At 35.6% G+C, this 20170-nt stretch overlaps 1 protein-coding gene across 4 annotated transcripts in view; it reads left to right on the forward strand.

Moving 5' to 3' along the window:
• The window catches only part of LOC119558355 (broad-complex core protein), a 155267-nt gene that overhangs the window by 115167 nt on the left and 19930 nt on the right, over window positions 1–20170 (forward strand). The window contains exons 6-8 of one of the 4 annotated variants that reach the window (XM_037871859.1): window positions 12029–12839; window positions 12906–12989; window positions 13768–17761. The exons of 2 other annotated variants lie outside the window; for them this stretch is intronic. In XM_037871859.1, coding sequence (XP_037727787.1) covers window positions 12029–12839; window positions 12906–12989; window positions 13768–13919 — 1047 coding nt within the window. In that variant the 3' untranslated portion in view covers window positions 13920–17761. Of the gene's footprint in view, window positions 1–12028; window positions 12990–13767; window positions 17762–20170 lie in introns of those variants that run through there. One more of the 4 variants, XM_037871858.1, reaches the window with a different exon arrangement.

Here is a 20170-nt window from a genome sequence, read left to right on the forward strand (position 1 = left end):
TTCTATTCAGTTAAAAAAAAAACCAAAAACCTTAAAAGTAATTTGAGATAAAAACCAAGTACCAAATGTTAGTTGTTCAGTTTCCTAGCTCTATATAGTAAATATATTTTGTTTAATGTGTAGCGCTCTCTCTCTATCTCTCTATCTGTCTCTTTCTACCTATAGCTAGCTAACTCTTTCACACACTCTCTATCTCTCTCTAAATGTCTATCGATAAGTGTCTGTGTAATTTTGTTAGTTAATCCAATCTATGTGTATGTAATCTATGTTGTTGTTGTCGTATATCTATGTGTAAATATCTCTCTGTAAATTTTTCCCACACACACACACACACACGCACTCACACACCTAAACACACCTTATGCCATAAGTTTTCGCACAGTTGATAGAATTTTGTGTTTGGTTTTATTTCGTTGGTAGTTGACTTTTTATCGCTTCGTTTTTGTGGGCCACTTCCACTTTTCACTTGCCACACATTGTTGGCAATTTCCGTTTGCAATTTTGTGACCCCCTCCCCCTTTGAATGTCCACGCCCCTGGACTTTTTTGTTTGTATTATTTATTTACTGGCCATGTTCTGTTCGAGGTCCTTTTGCCGCCCTTCCCTCAGTTTCCCCTTTCCTCAGTTCCCTTCTATTTTAATTTAATTTTTTATTTGCCACCAATGCTGTTGCTGTTGTTGCAGTTGCATGTTTACGACACTATAATTTTCAATATGGCTGTCAAGAGAGGTGGCATTGCATTGTCCAGGCCTTCTCGACAAAAGGTCCAAAAACGTTTTCGACCAGGGAATTCCCTATCATTCATTTGGGGAAAATATTATATTAGTTCTAAAAGAAAAAAGTGGTGCTTTGAAGTTAGGAACCACTTAAAGTTATCAACAATTTTTAAAAATAAAAAACCCTATTGGATTCTTACTACTATTAAATTAAATAGAACAGAATATTTGCAATTTTTTAATATTCCATTGATAAAGCTTGGCTGCAGCAAACAGTCCATAAAGCAAGCCGTCACGAACTTTTCTTGAACACTCAATAGCCCTGGGCATATTAAACAAATTATTAAAAAATGCTGCGTCACATTCATTTAATTTTATCGTTTGGAAATGATTGTCACAAACACCCCAGAGGCTTTTGGGTAAATACAAACGCTTCAGGCAAATTAATATACAAATAGAGTATACGCAGTGTGTGCACACTGTACACTGGACGTTTTTCAGCCGAAGCTCGGCAGCCATTTATTATTTCAGACTGCCAGTATATAAATAAAATAAAAACCAAATCAAATATTCAAATCAAACAATAAGAAAAATTGTCGCATGTTGCAACAGGACAAACAAAGAGGAGGTGTACAGAAAAGGAGCAACTAAGAAATGGACTTTGTGTTTTGCGAGTTGGCTCGATATTCAATTTATTTCGTTCGCCACCAGTGCGAACAAGGCATTCCGCTTGCGGCGTCGGTTGTCTCCACTAATTTTGGCTCGCATTCAAAAGGGAATGCAATGCATACTTTTGGGCGCACGGCAAGCACAACTGTACTCGCCTTGCAAAACATTTAGCTTCCGGCAAATATTTTTCACATTACATTTTCCCCCGCCTCCGACTCATTCTTTTTAAGCGCAAAAATTTTCGTCAACCAGGGATAAACGCGAAAAATGTGGGCAAAAAATGTTTTCTATATATATATATATATGGGAAAATGAAAGCAAAAGGAACACGAGTAGCCACTGTCGTTTTTCTTATGTTTCCTAGCCTCTTCTGCCCGCCTTTTCCTACTTCAGAGCAGTGGAAAAAGCCAGGAAAATAATAAAAAAAAAAAAAAAGATTATATATGCATAACGCACTTTGTTGCAACGCTTGACGAGTTTAAGGGGAAATTTCGGGGTGGCAAAAGCCGGATGACAGGCCCCAGATGGGCCAAGCCAGCGGAAATGTTGTCAAAAATTCAAAAGCGCCTAAAAAAACATGAAATTAAAATGCAAGTCTCAAAGTGTTGACTTGCCAAAAGGTTACGGTCCAGCGTGGCTTTTCGATTATAAGGATTTTAGGGGTGACAATAATCTACTATAAGTATGCATTTAAGATCGTAACTATGAGATCGTATAAATAAAAGATTAATTCGATTTATATATATACTTCTATTAACCTTTTTTATTTTACCTTGTTGCTTTTGAACAGAAAATCTTTAAATAAGAAGGAATTTTCTACCTACCTCAAACGTTTTTCCATAAAAACAGAAATTGTTTGCATTGTCAGACAAAAGGGACCTTTTTCGATAACTTTCCCAAATGAACGTAACCGAAAACTTTTTAGGAAGTCTGTAGGAGCATTACATGGTGTTCATTACATGTGTGTATGCATCTCCTTTCCACTCGCTTTCTCCCCCTTTCTCTCCGGGAGACGCACATGCATAAATTCAAATAAAAATTTATCTAAAAAAGATAGCTTGGGAAAAAGAAAGCCCAAAAGGAGGCAACAAAAAAGTGGCAGCCGCCTCGAGTCTGCGGACGTTGACGCCGATTGCGCTTGTGTGCGTGCGGGAGTATCTGTGTGAGGAACGGTTTCGTGTGGCACGGAACAAATTTGAAAGTAACTTTAAAATCAGCACAAAGAAAATGTATTTCAAAGACACAAAAATTATTGGTAAAATATTTTATTTTAAAATTATTAAAAACCTTTTGTGCTATTTAATTTCTATATGGGTTTTATAATCTGCAAATGATCTAACATTTTTAAATTCCATAATATTTTTATTTGGCATAGTTTAGTTGAAGTTAATATTTTTAAAAAGGGTATCAAGTACATTTAAAATTTTATTGAGGCATTACAAATGATTTATTTCTCGCTGTGTACGTGGGTATGCAACTTTGGGTGTGTGTGTGCGCTGCAATTCGTTGACTCTGATGTTTTGCAGGCCTCTTGTAGGCCTCTCCAAGCCATTGCCGCATAATAAATACTTTTGCTTTTACACTTTCTTTTTTTTCTTTTTTTACCTTGCCTTGCACTCCTTTCTCCCGCCTCCTTGCGGCCCTTTCTTCGCCCTTTTGACTTCCCGGCGGAAGGGGCGAAATGATTATAACGAGGGGAGCTGCAGTGAAACAAAAATAAAAACAAAACCAAAACAAAAATCAACGCACAAAACCAACAACTTTTGCTTTCTTTTTCTTTTTGCTTTCTTTTCTACACACACCCATACACATGAGTATTTAATTTTGAAACAAATGCGTTCCTTTTTTTTGCCTCTCGTTTTTCGAGCTGCTGCTCTTATGCAATTTTTTCATAGCATACCTTTAGGCTGGCCCTCTCAACTGTCGTCGCCACCGCGCTGCTGTGCTTGCATTTTATGAGTCGTCCCCCCTTTTTTCGAGCCCTTTTGGGGCCCCCCAACCCCCCGCCCCCTCCTCACTGCGCCACCACCTGCCCTTGTCAGCATTTGCGTTGTTTGTTTGCCGTCTACGTTGCGTATGCGTAATATGAACGCTCGGACAGTCCAGGGGGAAATATTAGGAGTGCATTCCAAAATGCCTAAAATGTCCATCTTTTAAACAATTACTTGGTTTCCTAAATTATTAAAAAAATATGTGAATGATAAATTTTTTGAAAAAATGGATAGAAAAATCTTGGAAGAAATATGAGGAGTAAATTATTCCAAAATATATGAACAATCCTTTTTTTGAACGATCGAACAGTGAAGGGAAAAATATAAGGAGTGCATACCAAAATATCTATAATATCCAAATTAAATGTATTAAACTATTATTTATTTATATATATTCTTTAAATTATTTTTTGAACATATAAATGTATATGATACATTTTTAAATGACGTTTCAACTTTAAAAAGGTCATTTAGCCAAATTGTTTTTTTTTTGTATTAATATTCAAAAGAAACCGTATTTGTGATAAAAAAAATGTAATATCCTCATCATTTTAAAGCTAATATTTGTATTTAAAATATATGCAAAGGAACTATTATAATCTGAAAAAAATCCGAATGTATTTGTTTGGAAGAAATTAATTCCATTAAGTTGTTTAAAAAATCATATCATATAAGATTTAAAGTTTAGGATGCTATTATTTTCCCAATCACTGTTCGCATTCACATGGATTTGTTTATATTTGCACTGGGGGGATGTACATATATTTTTTAATATTTTTATTCGGAGGCTTTCACACAACTTTTGACTGAATGCATTTAGGTATTGCAGGCCCAGAACCCCGACCCCGCCCCCAACCACCGCCCACCGCCACTCTAAGCCTCCATCAATGCCTGGCAACTGTCAATCATGCAATGCACAAAAAAAACCGCAAAAAAAAAAAGATTTTTGTGAGGCAGCGGAAATCCAAACAAATAAACAAAAAATCATAAAAAAAAATAAGAGTCAACAACAAAAAAATGCTGCCAAAACGCAACAAATGCCAAAGCGAAAATATATTGCATTGTGTGGGGCAAAACCCCCCTGTTGACCCCCCTTTTGGCCCACCCCCTCACGCACATTGCACATTTTGTGCTGCAACTGCGAAGCCGACTTCTCTGCCGGGGCATTGTAATCAGCGCTCGATGCCCCGCGTTGCGTTGATTGCAAAGTTTTTCAAGTGCTTTTTGGTGGGCCACCACGCCCCCTCTTCGGCCCGCCCCTGGCCGATACACCCGGTTTTTATTTCGGCTTAAACAAGGGGGAATGAAGCTACAAAACTGCTAATAGCCCCGCCGACTTTAAGCCTTTTCAATGCGAATCCAATAGCCTTAAAGGTGGCCAGATTTTAAAATTTAGAACTATTAATATTAATTAAAATAAATTGGATAATATTAGATATTACGATATAATAATTTCTATTAAATTCCATAGATATCAAAATTAAATGGTTTTAAATAATTAATGTCAGGCAATAAATTCTTGTTTTGGTCTCGAATAGAATGATTACTTCTTTAAGAACTGGAAGCACTAAGAAATGATTTAAAAGTTTTACCAATTTAAAATCAATCCCTTGACTAAAACACCTCATTTCTCATAGATTGCTAGGTGGGGTCTTGAACTTCCAATCCTTCCACTTGCGATCTTCAATGCGAACTCTTTGAGGTCTGACTTTTGTCTGGTTCGAAGTGGGTTCCCCATCGGGTTCCCTTTCCTATTATTCGACTGCTTGGACTGTTTGTTCTATTCCCACACACACACTATTATATATATTTTTGTAATTCAAAAAATTGGCGAAAAGAGCAGAGATTGCCACTTCCGCGTGCATCCCCCTCCAAAAAAATATACAAATATAAAGACAAATATATATATATATCCATAGAGGCTGGAAAACCGCCATACCCATAAATATATATCAATGCAAACGTGCAGCTCTCCTGCCAGCACTCATAACCCCTTCCAAGGGGGGCCACAAAAAATGCGAAATAATAAAAAAAGAAATTATAACAATACATAATAATTTGTGCAAAAATATTACGAAAAACGGAGCACAGAGGAATATTTGAAATAGTCGCTTCCGCATTCAACCCGCCAGCAGCCCAACTTCTATGAGCTTCCGCAATATTTGCCAGATGCGTTATATGCGTCATCTATTGCGTCTATTTTTTGATTGCAGTGAAAGGGACCTTCAAAAAAAAGAAAATAATTAAGCGCACCAAATGCAAACAAACCAGCTGAAATATATATATATATATATATGGGTGTTTTGTGTGTGTGTATTTGGCTCTCATGCAACATAAAAAGGCAAGGCAGACCCAAGAGAGTTTTCATTAAAAATTTGCTTTTATTAAAATGTGACGGGCGGGGGGATGTGGAGAAATGGGGGTCGAGGTTGAGGTTCAGGTTGAGGTTGAGGGCTTAAAGCTCCGCAAAACGGCATCAAAATGAACAAGAAAAGGCCGACGACCGTCGAAAAATTTTCGTAGAAAAAGAAGCAATCCAAAGGGGCAACCGAAACCAGACGCACATCGATCGATATTTGATTATTATTGCGGCGACGACACGACTACGACGATGATGACGAAGTCGGGACTCAAGACGACCAAGGAAAGGAGGTGGATACGTTGATGACTGCACTCGCAAAAGAGGTTCATGATATATTTTTTTGAGATATTTTCGGAAATTTTCCTTGACCTTGAGTTGTTGGTGATTTACGAAATAGTATCTAAAGAATTGCCTGGGTTCAAACCTATAGGTATCGCACTGAAAAAATCACTAGTGATTTCAAATCACTTCTAAAAGTGCCTAAAAGTGTGCAGTGGAATGCATTCTTAAATTGCCTGGTGTGAAACTTTAGGTATCGCACTAAAAAATAACTAGTGTTTTACAATAACTTCTAAAAGTCCCTAAAAGTATGCAGTGGAATACATTCTTCAATTGCCTGGTGTGAAACTTTAGATAAATCACTGAAAAAATCACAAGTGTTTTCATATCACTTCTACAAGTGACTATAAGTATACAGTGGAATGCATTCTTCAATTGCCTGCAAAGAAACTGAAAAATAACTTGTGTTCTCAAATCACTTCTTAAAGAGCCTAAAAGTATGCAGTGGAATGCATTCATCAACTGCCTGGGATGAAACTTTGGGTATCGCACTGAAAAATAATTAGTGTTTTCAAATCACTTCTAAAAGTGCGTAAAAGTATGTTGTGGAAGGCATTCTTCATACCTGGAATTATAAGAAAACAATTAGATTTTCGGTAATAGATTTTTGCAATTGATTTTCTCGCAGTGCATGTCGCAGGACATTAACTGCAATGTGGCAATAGCAGGAGCCAGATGTGGAGTGCGTCTGGCGCTTTTGGGAAGTCGGGGAAGTTCGAAAGGAAGCGGTTCGGAGGACCAGATAATCACTCCATTAGGCGTAGGCTCGTTGAACTCGTCTCCCGAATCCAAGCGGTTCATCGACTCACGGCGTTATTTCTTGTCCATTCCACCCATTCCCCAACTCATTTCGTATTTCGGATATATATTCTGGCCTTTTTTTTTGGCAGTTTTGCTTGTGGTGACCCAGATTTGTGCGGACCCTGCACTGGGGTTATTCAATAATCCGCTGCCAAGAGAGCGGGAGAGGCCAAAACTGCAATTTGGCTAATGGAAAGTTTGTTTATTTGCTGGCCTGTTTGCCTGTCTTTTGCCGGCAGAAATCACGCAACATCAGTGGATGTAAGTTAGTGGTGCATTGGTCTAGTAATCTCCCCTTAGGCTTAATAGAACCCCTCTGGTGAACAGCTGGGCACAATTAAATTTGTGGGAAAACTTTAAAAATCGCTCAGGGATCTAGAACTCTTGGGTAGATTGTAATATAAATGTATTAAATTCAAAAAGTCTTCATTGTATGTATAAGCAACTGCAACAACAGCAATTTTTTATTTTATACAGCTTTAAGTTCAATTTTTCACACACTCCAACGCACACCCAAAACCCATCACTTGGTAGAACTATTATTAATTATGTATATACTGCATGCTTTATAAAAACCCATGTTAAAAATCGAAACCATACACCCTCCAAACATTTTGGGCAAGCGAGCCAAAAAAAATACAAAAAAATAAAAAAAAAAACATTTTAATTTTGCGCTTTCTGAGAAAATTTAACAAAATCCCCCTATAACCGAAAAATTTGACAACTAAAATCTGTAAATGAGATCAAAATTCGCTGCACAAAATTTGGACCGTATCCACTTATACATATATGATCCCCCGATCCCGAACCTAAAAAATCGAATCTTTTCCTTTCTTTGCATTGCAACTAGCTGAAAAAGATAAAGCCCTTTGTTTGAACCCGTTTTTATTTGATATCACTCGAATCCAAACTTGTAAATGTAATACTTTGCTATTAACTTTGTCTTAAAACTTACTCTCTATCTCGCTCTCGCTCTGTGTGTCTCTCTCGCTCTCTTTGTCTCTCTGTCTCTATCTATATATCAATATTATCGATGTGTCAAACTGTGTGTTGTGCTTTTAATATTATTAATCAATACGAATACGGAACAGCAATATAAAAGAAACCACAAATTCTCCATCAAATAAAACAAGGAGGGGTCCAGATCTGAACGTTGTGCAATTGATAACCGAGATATATATACCTCAATATATATATATAAACTACATTAATCTATCAACCAAACAAAGAATCGTACTAAAGCGCTTTTGGTGTTTTTAAACTACATAACCGCAAAAGAAAATATAAACAAGACCAGAAGAAAAGAAATTAAGCCAAGAAATACAACCAAAAAAAAAAGAAGAAAATTAATAAAATCCAAATCAAATTATAGAAAACTAAATCGAACTAACACACACACACTCACACCAACATGCCACTCTCACACACACCCACAAACTCACACTCGACCAACATACTATATAATACTATTTTTTCAACGATATATATGTATTATCTAAATGTGGAACGCTTTTACCATAAATCGTTCGTTCGTTGTTCGTTTATGTAAATGGTAAATGTGTGTGTTCTATTTTTCCATAAGCTAAATGTCTTTCATTTCTCTCTATAAACATATGTTTTCATTTTTGTTGTCGTTCATTTCCTGTTTCATAATTTCCGTTTTGTGAATCTACGTATCTTACTTAGCCAATGTGTGTATTGTTTTCCTTTCAAATATCTATTCAATATGTTGATCGAAGGAATTTAATTATATGTGTTTATTTGAATTTAACAATTGTCAACATTTATACCATAGATAGCTGAAATATATATATATAACAAAGGGAACAACATTTTAGAATACTTATCGATGTGAGATTTAAAACTGAAAGATGTGTTTCCTATATTTTTCTGAACAGTTCCGAAATTTTTTTAATATCCGCATTTTATTATGCATTCGATTCATTATTAAGGTTAAAATCTTATTTCAAAACTAAAAATAGATACGGAAAACCATTTTTTAAATTTTAAAGTAAACTAAAACAAAACTATCGGTAATCAGAATCAACTAAAAAAGGATCCTAACTTTTCACATAGTTTTTTAAAGCATACTTTTGAGCTCTTTAAAATATCTAGATATTTATGTGATCCATTGGGTCTAAGAAAGGGAACATTTATTTACTTTGACTTCTTTGTTTCTTAATCGTATTATTTAACTTTTGGCTGATGGACTTTTAACCTAATCAATGTGTGTGTTTTTACGTTTTTTTAGATATGTTTTGTGTTTTTGTGACCTATTGTGTGCTCTATGCTCTTATTGTCTGTCTCTTTTTCTCTCTTTTGGAATTGATGTTGTGTACTTTCGTTTTATTATTCTGGTTTCTTCGATTTCTACCTCTATTTCTTACTCTATCTCTTTCTATTTAATAATCAAATCGCTCTGTCTGTCTCTCTTTCTCTCTGTCGTTGAATTTTTGTGTTTACTATATAAAACCTACTCGTATGTATACATAATATATGCCTCTGTTTCCTTCCATATCATTTATCGTTGTTGTGCTCTAATCAAGTAAAGACATATCAGATATCGGATATATCGAATATCGTATATCGATTATCGAAAGGATTACAATCCCCATTACGTATGTGTGTTTGAGTGTGTGTTTGGTTGTTCTGTTGGTCGACTTTTTTGGTTACCTGAATTTTTGAACTAAATGTTGTGACTCCTGATGATACCATACCATATACCATACGTATAAGTCTGAAGATCTGTCTCTTTCTCTAGGTATTTATACATACCACACGTACCACATATGCGTACGCCTAAGTTAATGTACGTAATACCTGATACCCGACTCAATTGCAACTGTGCCACCTATGTTTAAGATACGGACACTCGATCGTTCCCCTAAGTCCACCCACAGAGATAGTACTTTGTGCGCAGATTTCTTAGCTTCAGGGCTAAATGGATCCTCGAATCCGCATCCGAAATTCCGTTCTCACTTGTTTTCATTTTCCGTCCTTACTTTTCCTCATTTTCATTGCCTTTTTCCCCCTCTTACTTGCCTTTTGTTGCACTTTTTTTGTTTTTCGTTGTGCCACATATTAAAGATATCTAAAAAAAAAGAATATTTATAAAAAAAACTGAAAAGAAAAAATAAGAGAAAGAAAAAATGTGATAAGAAAAAAGAAAAATGTTGATTGTTTTTTAACATTTATTTTGATTTGATATTATTGACATTGTCAAGAAGTTGATCTGCGTTTTTTGAACATGGCTGTGCTGAATGAACATTTCCCATGACTTGTATAACCATTCGTTAGAGTCAATGTGCCTTTTATTTTTGTGTTTTTTTTCTGTAACATCCGACCATTTGAGTTCTTTGCGAAAAAAGAGTGCGGCATATGGAAAAACTTCTTGAAAATAGTTAAGTGAAGCTACTGATTTGATTTAACTTATTTCAATTGCATTTTTGTTTGTTTTGATTTGAACCTTTTTGAACCACACGAAATTTGTAAAACACAAAAAACACGATTTGGCCCCCAGAGTTTGTTTTCTCCAATAACCCAAAATTTTGTATGTTTTTTTTTCGTTTTGTTTTTTATTCCAAATTTTACTCTTTTTGTTTAAGCATTTATGGACATTTATGTACAGATTTAACTATTATAATTTGTATTGATTTTTTTCGTGCGCAATATTGTCAAATCAGGCAAAAAACAAATTTTACAGTTTTCAAAATTTCTAAAAAAAAAAAAGGAAAAGAAAAAGGAAGATGTATGCAAGGTATGCGTGGTGAAAAGCTCTTTTTTCATTTTAAGTTTAGTTAAATTTGTACCTCCAACTTGTTGCAAGGAATGAATAAACCCGAACCCAAGTTTTTGTTTATGATTTGACAATCTAATTCAAGTACGAAAAAAATCACTGTTCAACCAAATTTAAACTTTAAAAACGAAAAAGCGTACCGCGTTCCAAAATTGATCAAAACCTTGGTCAAAACGTCAAATTTAAGCAAAAAAAAACACAAAACAAAACAATTTTTAACAATAAGTTTACACAACCAAAAACTATATTAAAAAAACACAAAAAGCGAAATGTAAAACCAAAATCAAAAAGAAAAGCAATGAAAAAGCTTTATCAATATTTAACGTACGATTATGCGACGTTTTTCGAACAACGCCCAAACAAAAATCGAAATTCAACTTCTTGAAAACCAAAAAATACCAAAAATACCAAAAACGAAATAAATACCAGAAACTTTGTTAATGCAATTCTTGTAAAGCAATAACTATGAAAAATGAAAGCAACAAACGAAAATACACAACGAAAGTCAAATGCTGAAACCCCCTCTTGTTTTTTTGGCATCCATACAACGGTTTGAGACACATTTGAAGCACTCGCTCAGGGTTCAGGCCTGGTCCAGGGCCTACGACCTGGTAATGGGCCTAAGACCTGGGTCCAGACCCAGATCTGGCGGAGTAGGGAGAGGCGCAGAGCCGGAGGAGAGCGTTGCAGGGCCCGCCTAAAAAGGCCCCTAAGTTTTCCATTCTTCTTCTCTGATGACATTGATTCAGTTTTTTAGTTCCTTGCCTTAATTTTGCGTTTTTTTTTTCTCGACAATTGTAAAGTTTGTAATTTGTTTTTTTCCTAATTTTCCTTCTACCTCTCTCTCCCATTCTCATGTACAACTTAAATACTAGAGCTCCAATGCCGATTTATTTTACCGAAAGCGAAGTAAGGAGAGCAAGTTGCCGAAGTAAATACTCTGTGATTATCTTCTTTTTAAATGCATAATTTACGTTGTCTTAGTTTGGAACATCCTATATATAACTCTCTCTCTCTCTTACTCTCTCTCTCTCTCTCTCACTCCAAGTAAACAAATAATTTTATGATTATTTTTTTGGTTTCCGTTAGAAAAATAAAAAATACTAGTTTTGCCAAAGACAAAGAAAACGAAGAAAAGCAAAAATTCAAGACCAGCAGAGAGGTGATGCTAAAACTAGAGATTCAAATCGATTGCCAGCAAAAACTGAAACTGAAAAAATCAAAAAAAAAAAAACTAAAAAAAAAAACTAGAAAAATACCAAAACCAAAAAAATACCAAACCAAAAAAAAAAAAACCGAAAGAAAAGCAAGTAAAGAAGTTGATGTTGGATTTTTGTTTGGTGTCTGTTCCAGGAAACGTCCGAATCGCCCCACCAACAGCAACAGCCCCCACCACACGCTGTGGGCGTTGGGGCGGGCGGTGGCTCAGCGGCCGCTGCAGCCGCCGCAGCAGCCGCTCTGCTGCATCAGCAGCAACAGCAGCAGCCCCCTCACAGCCCCCCGCCGCCGCCCCTGCACATGTTTCCGTGCATCTACTGCCGCATGGCCTTCCCCAACCAATCGAAACTCACCCGCCACCTGCTGACGCACTCGCTGAAGACGCTCGAGTACCGCGAACCGGCCACCACGGCGCTGCTCCACTCGCACCTCAACATGGCCGCCGCCGGCCTGCCCTCGCCCTTCGCCTTCCAGATGAACGCCGCTGCAATGGCGGCCACTTCCGGCAGCGATACCCAGGAGCAGGTGGCAGCGGTGGCCGCCGCCTTTGGCATCGACATGGAGGCGGCCCTATCGCTGGCCAGCGCCGGCTGTACCTTCCAAAGTTTAACGGCCAGCTGCTTGGAGGCGAGCGGCGGCGGCGGCGTCCAGGGGTCCGGTGTGCGTTCGGCCACATCCGCCGGAAATGGCGGTGGCCTGCTGCTCGGCTCGGGCTGCGGAAGTGGCGGATCGGGCTCGGGGGCTGCAGCGGCAACGGGTGGCAGCGGCAGCGGCGGTGGCAGCGGCGGCGGCGGCGGCAATGCTGGCGGTACCGCCACCGGCTCCCTGTCGCCATCCACATCCGCCGCAGCAGCAGCGGCGGCGGCGGCAGCGGCGGCCGCTGCACAATCGCAGTCAGCGTCGCTGCTGGGCGCCGCGTCCAGTGATCCGAATAGTGTTGTCATGTGTAAGTTCTGTGCTAAAAGTTTTCCCGATGTTACATCACTGATCACGCATTTGTCGGTACATACAGGTGATCGACCATTTAAATGTGAGTTTTGTGGCAAAGCGTTTAAGTTGCGCCACCACATGAAAGATCATTGTCGCGTGCACACCGGTAAGTCTATATTTGTAGTGAGATCGATCGATAGATTGAAATGCATATGTCATCGCCCAAAAGTCCCCTTTCATTTTTAGTAAGGTTCGATAGGTGTCTACATTTTTTAGTACAATAGGTGTACGTATACGTAATATTTGTTAAAAATTGCGCATACGCACTGTTCACTTAACAAATATTTAGAAACAATGGATGTCATTAATATTTGCAATACCAAATATAACCTTAAGTACCTGCTCTTTTGTATAGATCTAATTATTTTAAACTAGTCTCTTTTCAAACAGCTGTGTAAGATCAGTGTTACCAGAGCTACTTATTTTTGAATTCTTCATCATGTCTTCTTAAAGCTATTTTCAAAAGTTTAACCCATTAGCCAATAATTTAAAACTATGCATATAGTGTAATAAATTTCGTTTTCATAAGTTCAATATTTCAAAAAGCTCTTCAAAACAAAAAGTGAAATCTTCAAGAACAACATTTTGGATTACTTCCAAAGCAAAGTTTTTGTAGTAAAAACATTTGTTGAAAAGTTGTAATGCTTTAAATGACTGGCATATACAAAACTAAAAAAAAAACATAAATAAATTTAAATCATCACAAATAAAAATTCTACTATTAGCAAAAAAAATAGGAAAAGTAAATAGAAGATATCGATTAGGCCCTCACATTATCATCCCTCATCTCGATTTGCTGAACCTTTTACACATTGTCAATTTGTATCTATATCAAAACATATTTCCTTGATTTCCTTGTCCTTTTTGGGGAAATCGCTTTGCAGGCGAACGGCCGTTCCGATGTAATATGTGCGGGAAAACATTCTCGCGCTCAACGATACTCAAGGCGCACGAGAAAACGCATTTTCCCAAGTACGTGCGCAAGTTTTTGTCACCCAGCAGCCCGGTCGATACAAAGGATGAGTTGCCGCAATAGTGAAACGATTTTAGTTTGTTATTAAATTATTATTATTACTACTATTACTACTATAATAATAACAATAACAACAACAACAACAACAACAGCAGCAACCATAATAATGCAAACTATTTGCAAAACACCAACAACAACAACAACAACAACAACAACACCAACAATTACAACTACAACAACAATTAATGAGGACGAGCCAACAAGAACTTTGACTTACTTAAGGAGGAAATTGAAGGAAAAGGAGGAGGAGGAGAGACCAATACAACAATACACCAACACACCAACACACCAACACAACAATACAACAATACACCAACAGCCCCATATATGTATATACCGTTGAATCCATGTATATACATATGTATATATTTTATTAATTATGTAAACGAGGCATCAGTTCTGAAAGTTCTGAGCAAACAGAAACTCTAGCAAATAGGAAAGAGACAGCAACACACCAACACCAACACCAACACGAACACAACAAAACACACACACATAGACACAATAGAGCAGGCAGGCTATAACCGTACACAAAACATCTATATTAATATATACATTATATACAATAATTATATAGCAGCATATTGTCGAATTGTTGAAGTTTATACCAAGAAGCAAACTTGTTTTTTTTTTGATGATACAGGATGAGTCCTTGTAGACAGATGTGAGGAAATGCTAGGGTATGATAGGTATATCCCTTTTTTTGGATGACAGGATGAGAGGAGAGTAACGTTTTTTCTACCCAGGAAAACAGCTAAAGCGCAGCGTGAGAGTTGTAGCAGGAATCTAATAAAAAATGATACATATATATATATATATATGATATATATATTTTTCAAAAGTATATGTTAGAGAATGTAAGACATATAGGCAAGAAAGAAAAAGCGCAAAAAAAAATTGAAAATAAATTTACAAAAATATGAAAAACATAAAAAATTGCTAACTATACATGATAAAATTGATCTAATTGAATACGATTTAGTAATGCTAACGATAGCGATTAACGATAACGATAAACATAAACGTAATGAAAAGAACAGTGAACACACGTGATGTAACTTTATAAGTAGCAGCCGAAGCCGAAGGATCCGAGAACGTAGAATGTTGACGATGATAATAAAGCGTTAAAGTAGCTTAAAGTAAACATAACCCCTGACCCCCGATCGAAAACGATAACACTAGAAACACAAGAACAACACACTCAAAATCATTAAAGCAAAGTGAACTGGTGAGCACCGAAAATTCGAGAAAAGAGCAATTCTCACCCCAAGTAAAAGCAAAGTGAACTGGTGAACACCCCATACACCAATACACCAATACACCAATCACCAATTCAACAAATGTAGCATTCTTTTGTGCGTCTTCGGTTTTTTATCTTGGACCGTGTGAATGCAGTAGAACATACATATCCCCCAAAACACCAACACAAGAAGAAGAAAAAACACAGGCCGATCTGATCGTCTACAGATCGAATCGCTATATAGAGGACTCTTTTCGATAGTGAGTTAGTGCAACTTAGTCCCCCGAATTCCTTCGCTCACACACGCGTATATTATACACTCACAGAACTTATTATACAGTAACATATACATATAAATATATACAATATTTATATATCTATATAAACCAGATGCAGAAACCGAAAAAGTGACATTTTTGGAATTCAGATAAAATTTGAGAATGAGAAAAATGAAAAATGAAAAAGAACAGCAGCAGCAGCAGAATTACATAGAATATCTGTGATCTTAACGATATTTATATAAATCTTATACATAAACCAAAAAATATATATATGTATATGAGTAGTAGAGGGAAAAAAAACACACACACACTAGGAATACCAACTAAGGGTAGTTGTAGCGAGGAAAACAAAAACAGAACATTTGGCTTAAAGAACACCCAAAATTTCTTGACGCAACTCACATATTTTAACTCTTTTATAGGACGACTCACCCTAACCAAGTTTACTTTGCTTTGAAAACAAAAATCACACCCCCTTTTGGCTTTACGATATTGAAATGTGCTAGTAACTAAAGCAGAAGGGAAAGCTTAGATATATCCAGGCGTTACATAAGTAATTCTAGATTTTTTTGTGTTATAACGTTATCACGAATTCTCTACTTTGGCTTGATGGAACCCGAAGCTCCGGAGACCCTCGCTATAAGAAACCCTTTCCACCCACTTAAGTGATTAGCCCGGCAACAACAACAGCAAACGAAACAACAAGAAATGCAAATCGATCTCAAAATTTTAAACAAATGAAAACAAAAATTATCTATAAAAACCAAGAAGTTTGTGAAAAACTTTTGTAGCTGGGGCTAAAACGTGAAAATCGAGGGAAAACCAAAAACCATTATCTCGTTTCTGCGGTTGGGGCGAAGACTTTTTTTTTCGATTTTTGGCAACGGATTGGGAACAACAAGCTGCAAAAAAGAACATAACAAAATTTTTAAATATTAAAATATTAAGAAAAAGAGGCAACAACAAACGCACACTAAGCACGCTAGACAAAATTCAAAATTCTAAATTTTAAACCAAAAACAAAAAACTTTTGGCAAAGGAAACAAAAAACGGAAACAAACACAAAAACTTTTGGATTAAACAATTTGGCTGTGATAGCATTACAAGAATATAGTAAATAATTAATGGATAACAAAATATTTAACCAAAAAACCAAAAAATAAAAAGAACGGAAAGGAGAATTATTTGCTTTGCATTTTGGAAAAGCGAGGGAAAGCGTTGCCATTTTTTACCTTTGTTGTTGGCTTACTTTTCTCATGCAGTATTAGAGGATCTTAGGGGAGTAGGAGCAACAGGCATCAATTCAATAATTGTGATGTTTAAACGAAAGCAAACACAACGGATATCTGCATTAACAATTATCCAACATAATCAAGCGTAAACGAAACAAAATTTAACCTTTAGGAACAAATGAAGAAAAAGAAAGCAAAACAAAATTGTGATTTTCGGCCTTTTAGAAACAAAATTATAAACAATTAATAACGATAAAAGTAATGGATAAATAAATATATAAAAAACAAAAGCTTTCTCGATAATTTTAATTGCATTTCAATAGGGGAAATTAGAAACCAAAAAGGGGAAACAATTGATTTTATTTTTGGCACAGCCAGACCAAAAAGTCTTCGCACAGCCGCCGCAGAAAAACAGGGAAACAGGGAAAATCGAACGGAGAAGAAAACCAAAACATTCCAAGGAAACAGGAGTAGAAAATCGGTGGAAAGGGATCTGCAAGGGTTAGGGGCTTCGATTCCGGAGGAAACATTTTTTTTGCAATTTTTTTTTTAAATTTAATAAATGCACTGAAAACAACCCCCACAAAAAACACTCTCACATACATACACACAATGTTTCATGCTCTGTGTCTCTTATTAATTTTTTTTTTTAATATAAACACCTACATAAATATATATAAAGATATATATATATTTAGTTTTAAATGTTTAAGCGAAATGTTATTATTATTATACCAACTTATATGAAATTTATTTAGCTTTAGCAACAAAACAAAACCAATTTAACTAAAAAAACGTGGCAACAAATTGATATGTTTTTTGTTTATTTCTTTGATAAGTTCGAACTTCTTTCCGTTCTTTAATGTATTACCCACATCCATATTATTTTGTTAAACGATTTTCAGCCAGAACACAATGAATTTGTAAGCTATATGAGAAAAGGAAATAAACCAGCCTACCGCAAAATAAAAAATAAACTAAACACACATGTCAAAAACTAAATTTAAATTCAAAATCAACTAATGAAAATAAGCAGCGACAAACAGTTTAAGTGGAGAAAGAAACGAAATGAAAATAAAAAAAATCCTAAAACTTTTGGCCTTTTTTCTACGTTTTACGTTCCATTTTTCACTTTCTCATTTTTATACTCATCAAAACTTTTCACATATCATTGAAAAATTCATTGTGTCAGCATTTTCATTTGCCCTCATTTCAATGGTTTACTATTTATTAAGTTTAGTTGATAAGAATTGATTTTGCTTAGCGCTTAAGTTGTGATCAAAAGTTCCTTAGTTTGGTTCCCCCATAAACGTTAATTTGTGTTTCAATTATTTTCTTATTTTTAATATTTCAACAAGCCATCAAACAGCAGCAACAAGAAGAAAATTTCTAACAAGTTCCTTGACAACAGCAAAACAATATAATTAATAAACATATAGCAAAATATACAAAATTGCCAATTGACCCCAAGCAAACAAAAAATCGACACACAGTTTGTTTTTTGAATTTAATTTCTTTTTTAAGTCCTTTTTCTGTTCGTTTTCTTTTGAAGTTTTTGATTTCCAAATGTTGCCAGTTTTTTTTGAAGTGAAAAGAGAGATAAAAGTACTTTTGGATCAAATCAATGCTAACACAAATTTTTAGTGGAAATTTTACGAGTAATTAACTTTTAGGCCTAAATAGAAACGAAAGACTCAAAATTAATTTAGCTTTTTTGGTTTCCAAAAGATTTAGTTTTGAAATTTTCTAAGAAACAAAAACATTAAGGATATGGATAAATTTAGTATGTATTTTTAAAGGCACCTAAAGCACCATATATATTCAGATATTCCGCTTCGGTTTTACGATTTCTGCTTTGGGTTCTACCTTGAGTTATCAGCACACGACAAACCCTAAGATAAATAAACAAATGGTAAAGAAAAAGAAAAATATCATTAGGCGTAACTGCAAAAATGCATTTTAAAGGAAACAGGAATTTAAAATTATATATACAAGAACAAGAAACACAACGGCAAACGGAAAACAAGAATAATACAAAATTATATATGTATACAAGATATTTGGAAAAGCGGAAGTAAGGATATTTATATATGAACCTATATAAATAGCGACACACCCACACACAGACAACACACACACACACACACACACACCCAACCCCTAGGATATACATATGCCTAAATCGAAGCTTCAACTTGTACAGCAATAGCAGTTGAGAGAAGAAGAGGTGACGAGGGAAGTAAAGTTAATTAACAATTACGCTAGAATTGCATACAAGTCGAATTTATATAAATCTATATACATACAATGCATACTAGCAACATTTACATACTCAACCTACTGTAATACAAATGTTTTTAGTTCGTTTTGAAAGCGATTCCAAGAGAAATTCGATCGACAAAACCTAGAACCTAGAGAGAGAAGCTTTGGCACACAAAAAGATACCAGATACAAGATACAAAAACGGAATCAATAAATTAAAAAACTAAAACAACCAAAACAGTTATGCAAAATTACCTAACAAAATTCCCAAAAAAAATCAAATTCCAACTCAACATAATAAAAAACAAGAAAGGAAGTTAGCTTCGGCAAACCGAAGCTTATATACCCTTGCAGCTATAATTATTAAATTTAAAAACACAAAAAATGATATTCCCAATAGTATAAGATAATATGTCAAAAAACACCGAAGCTATAATTTGTTTCATATTATTTTCCTACCAATTTTCCGATCGTTCCTATGGCAGCTATATGATATAGTCGTCCGATTTTGATAAAATTAAATTCGAAATTCAGAACTAATTAAAAAATGTTATTTCCAAGCGTAGGAGGTTATATGTTAAAAAACACCGAAGCTATAATTTGTTTCATATTATTTTCCTACCAATTTTGCGATCGTTCCTATGGCATCTATATGACATAGTCGTCCGATTTTGATAAAATTTAATTCGAAATTCAGAACTAATTAAAAAATGTTATTTCCAAGCGTTGGAGGTTATATGTTGAAAAACACCGAAGCTATAATTTTTTTCATATTATTTTTCCACAAATTTTCCGATCGTTCCTATGGCAGCTATATGATATAGTCGTCCGATTTCGATAAAATTTAATTCAAAATTCAAAATTATTTAAAAATTGTTATTTCCAAGCTTAGGAGTTTATATGCTAAAAAACACCAAAGATATAATTTTTTTTCATTTTTTTGTCCGATTATTCCTATGGGAGCTATAAGATATAGTTGTCCGATCCGGCTGGTTCCGACTTATATACTACCTGCAAAAGATATAAGACTTTTGGGAAAGTTTCAGCCCGATAGCTTTAAAACTGAGAGACTAGTTTGCGTAGAAACGGACGGACAGACGGACAGACGGACAGACGGACAGACGGACAGACGGACAGACGGACAGACGGACAGACGGACATGGCTAGATCGACTCGTCTAGTCATGCTGATCAAGAATATATATACTTTATGGGGTCGGAAACGTCTCCTTCACTGCGT

This window comes from Drosophila subpulchrella, chromosome X (assembly GCF_014743375.2).
Source record: "Drosophila subpulchrella strain 33 F10 #4 breed RU33 chromosome X, RU_Dsub_v1.1 Primary Assembly, whole genome shotgun sequence".
Classification (NCBI taxonomy): Eukaryota; Metazoa; Arthropoda; class Insecta; order Diptera; family Drosophilidae; genus Drosophila; species Drosophila subpulchrella.